Source organism: Humulus lupulus, chromosome 3 (genome assembly GCF_963169125.1).
Source record: "Humulus lupulus chromosome 3, drHumLupu1.1, whole genome shotgun sequence".
Lineage (NCBI taxonomy): Eukaryota > Viridiplantae > Streptophyta > Magnoliopsida > Rosales > Cannabaceae > Humulus > Humulus lupulus.
The window spans coordinates 5,504,739-5,509,162 of NC_084795.1; the positions used below are offsets into that span (position 1 = coordinate 5,504,739).

At 32.0% G+C, this 4,424-nt stretch overlaps 2 protein-coding genes across 2 annotated transcripts; both read left to right on the forward strand.

Moving 5' to 3' along the window:
* Nucleotides 1–985: 985 nt before the first annotated feature.
* On the forward strand, nt 986–4,191 carry LOC133821903 (LEAF RUST 10 DISEASE-RESISTANCE LOCUS RECEPTOR-LIKE PROTEIN KINASE-like 2.8). Its single transcript, XM_062254072.1, has 3 exons — nt 986–1,973; nt 2,724–2,768; nt 3,041–4,191. The coding sequence occupies exons 1-3, from the start codon at nt 1,226–1,228 to the stop codon at nt 3,319–3,321; spliced, it is 1,074 nt and encodes a 357-aa protein (XP_062110056.1). The 5' UTR covers nt 986–1,225; the 3' UTR covers nt 3,322–4,191.
* On the forward strand, nt 3,427–4,131 carry LOC133821745 (rust resistance kinase Lr10-like). The gene has a single exon (XM_062253890.1). It carries the CDS (start codon nt 3,427–3,429, stop codon nt 4,129–4,131), a length of 705 nt encoding a protein of 234 aa, XP_062109874.1.
* Nucleotides 4,192–4,424: the final 233 nt, after the last annotated feature.

Below are 4,424 nucleotides of genomic sequence, written 5' to 3' on the forward strand. Positions count from 1 at the left end.
CCCGACCCGACCTGCCCTGTTAAGGCATTTGATACGGGTCAGGTTAGACTCGCCCTGAATGTGATGACCCGACCTAGTAAGATTTTTTTTTTCTTTAATAAAAAAAAGACTAGTTTTTTAAAATATGTTACAATATAAAAATAAATGGAAAAAAATTCTCTCATACTAGACATAAATGAGCTGCCTAATTTGTTTTATAAATGGTCTTGCATACTAAAATAAAATAAAAAATCAATATACTTCAAAACGAAACATCAATTTTCTTTTTTATTTCTCGTAAATATACTATGTCTTATTTATACACATATATATATATATATTTGGATCGTGGATCACTATAAATAGTGGTAGTAATAGGAGTGTCTACCCCTTTCAAAACTGTCGAAGATGAGGCAAAGTTTGAAGCTTGCAGGCACATGTTCAAGTGTGGTAATGTATCTTTTGTATACCTTATTGGGGAGGTCCAAAATGAAATTTTTAAATATGTAGAGTCCAAAATGGGTAATAAACCAAAACATAGGATACAGAATGATATAAACCCAATTTAAAATCTAATTTTACATATTTTAACTTAATAAGTAGTATTAACACCATCATCAATCACGTGCCACATCATAAATGTTGGAAAACTTAACTTAGCATATAACCAAAGTCTTTAGATAATGCTTATAGTTAATACAATGATTTTTTCATAAATATGGTTTTTTAGTTATTAATATGCAAAAATATAGTAATTAAATTTTTCTTGATTTGTATTGATAAATTTAATTAAAAAAAATCAGATTATAGAAAAAAAATATAGCATAATAATGATTTTTTACAAAAATATGGCATAATAATAATTTTTCTACAAAAATATGAAAAAAAAAATCCCATAAAAAAAAATACAAGTTTTAAAAGACCATAAAATAATACTTTTGAAAACTTTGTTGAAAATCCATATAAAATATAATTTTCACTTAAAACAAACAAATTTAGTCCAAAACGTAATATGATTGTATGAGAAATTTCCTCATAGTCAACAGTTGAATGTGTCTAGGACAGAGTCAGTGAATTATGAAAGATTAGTCTTTGTAAAGAAAAATATGGCCTAGTTACCCCTACTTGATTAAGCCAGCACTTTATTTTTCAAACTCAACTGTCTTCTTCATTGTTCTCTAAATTTTTGGTATTGTTATTTTTGTGTGAGAGTACCATTTTGTTTTTCTTACACCAAACTTTTCCGATGTACCCTTTAGTCCATTCTTCTTCTTTAATCTTCTTCACCATAGTAACTGTATCCGTGGGAGTACCAACCCCTTTCAAAACTGTCGAAGATGAGGCAAAGTTTGAAGCTTGTAGCCGCCTGTTCAAGTGTGGTTATGCATCTTTTGGAAACCCTTACTGGGGAGGTGAGCGAAATCAAGACTGTGGCCGCCCAGGATTCAAGCTAGAGTGCCATCATAACACCTACCCTGAAATAGAGATTGTGTCTAGAAAGTTTTACATATTGGATATCAGAGAACGGGACGAAACTATTACAGTTGTTGATGCAGATATGGTGGATGATGGTTGTCCTGACAGAGTTGTTAACATCTCAGTTGAGGCCTTTGAGAACAGTCCTTTTAAATGTGCTTCAAATAATGCCAGGTTGACTTATGTGTACAATTGCTCAACTGGGATTCCAAATACAACGTTACCTGAGCTCAGATGCACCAGTAAAGCTGAACCAGGTTATTATCTAATTGATCCTTCGGGTCATGAAAAGCAGTCATGTAGTGGTACGATCAACATTCCACTTCTGCAAAAATACTACACAGATTTGCAAATTAATCGGTTGACGGCAAAAGATGCTTTGAGCAAAGGTTTTGATTTGGAGTACAGAGCTGAATATGGCCAAGAAGCTTGTTGGGAGTGCCTTAAATCTTCTGCGCAGTGTGGTTTCAACACAACTTCTGAAGAATTTGTGTGCTTCTCAAAATCCAGTAACTCAGGTATGCATTCATGAGTCTTTTTTCTGATGCATATTGCTTATAAATACATGAAGCCATTGTCCCGCAATGTTCATATCCTTTATTTTACTCTTGCTTAGTTTCATGCCTATATATGAGCACGTTTGAGTGCAGTTGGTAGTACTATTATATCTCTTTTATCTTGGCAAATTATAATTTGTACACTTTTTTTTTTACATGAAAAAACAAACAGAGACAGAATGATGATCCTATGATTTATTTATTATTATTATTAGTTTTTTTCACTTCCAATCCTATTAAAAAAAGAAAAAAGAAAGTACTAGTTCTCCTCAGATTTCAATAGAATTCTCATTCATTTTGTATATTCCGACTTATTTATTTAAAAATTTGGAAGTTTCCTACAAAATGCTTTCTTTATTTCTATGGAAGATAAGATGACGATGCTTTCTGACCCTTTTTTGAGTATGACTTTTAGAATCCGCACCAAGTCTAAGTCAATAATAATAGAAGAAGAAAATCAATTTCAGAGTTTAAATGCTTTGCTTCCAAAAGATATATATTTGTATAGAAACACAAGCACAAATGTTGGTGATATTTTAATACTATTCCACTATCTCATTCCTTTCATATATATATGAACATGGCATCATTTGTTGATCATATTCAACGTTATTAATGAGACTTTTTGATGTTTGTAAATTTCAATTTCATCCTATCCGTTGTCTTAATTTCTGCAACTAACCCATGTTTTAATAATGAGTGTTGTTTCAGGACCAAAGAAGAAGATGCTGAAGTTAGTACTAGAACTAGGACTAGGTAAGATTCTTCTTCCATTAAATTTCTTATTCTTGTAAAGATACATCAACAAAGAACAACACGTAAACTGCATCATCTCAATTTGTTTCTTGATATTTTTTTTATACTTTTGTTTATCATTCATTATCAATTTTAAAAGATACCTATAAAATGGAAATATTACAAAAGATCATGCAATTAATCAGTTTATTCACAATATCTTATATAAGTAAATTGATTTGTATGAATCTTTATTGACTTAACATGTGAGTTTATCCTTTCATTGATTGCAGGTTCACCAAGTGGGATTGGACTTATTGTAATTGTAGTACTCATAGTCTGCCGACTGTGGAATAAGCATCAAACTTATGGAAACGTTGAGGCCTTCTTGGAAAACTATGGGCCACTTCAAGTTAGAAGATATAGTTATTCTGATGTTAAGAAAATGACTAACTCCTTCAAAGAAAAATTAGGCCAAGGAGGCTTTGGTTGTGTCTACAAAGGAAAATTACATGATGAACATCTTGTTGCGGTGAAGATGTTAAACGAATCGAAAGATAACAATGGAGAATAATTTATCAATGAGGTGGCAGCAATTAGTAGAACTTCTCATGTCAATGTTGTCACTTTGTTAGGATTTTGTTTTGAGGGTGCTAAAAAGGCTCTCATTTATGAGTTTATGCCTAATGGTTCTCTTGAAAAATTTGTATACGATGAAAATGAAACTGAAGAGAGTTATCAATTGGATTTGGAAACATACTATCAAATCTCACTTGGGACTCATAGGGGACTAGAATATCTGCATCGAGGTTGCAACTCGCGAATTTTACATTTTGACATCAAGCCTCATAACATCCTTCTTGATGCAGATTTTGTGGCCAAAATCTCAGATTTTGGCCTAGCCAAAATTTGCACTAGAAAAGATAGTTTAGTCTCAATGTTGGGTTCAAGAGGTACTATTGGATATATTGCTCCAGAAGTTTTCTGCAGAAGTTTTGGAGGGGTTTCTCACAAGTCTGATGTCTATAGTTATGGAATGATGGTTTTAGAAATGGTGGTAGGGAGAAAGAATGTGAATGTTAGAGTTAATAATAGTATTGAAATATATTTTCCACAATGGATCTACAAGCGCCTTGAGGTTGAAGAATTAGGACTCAAGAGAATTATGAATGAAGAAGACAATGTAAAAGCAAGGAAGATGATTATGACGAGCCTATGGTGCATACAAAATGATCCCTCAAGCCGACCAACAATGAGTAGAGTCATAGAAATGTTGGAAGGTAGCCTTGACTCTTTGGAAGTACCACCTAGGCCTTTCTTGTCCTCCCCTCCAAGAACACCACTATCTGATTCTTCGAACACATTTGTATCTTTTAAAGTATAAAATCTCAAAACATATTTAACGAGTATATAAAAATTGCATGAATGGAAGCACTTTTATACCCTTTTTTTTTGCAATAATATACTAAATGTCTTAATAGAGAGCTGATTAATTGCAACCTTTGAAAGTATTGAGTATATTTACCATAAAAGAGAGGAAAAAAAAGATAGTGTATAAAAATGTAACATTTTGAAAATATTAGGTATTTTAGTCACTATTTACTCTATAAAATATTTCCTAAAAGATATTTTCAACTTAGAAATATGTAACCCTACCCACATTATTAGGGGCAGAGA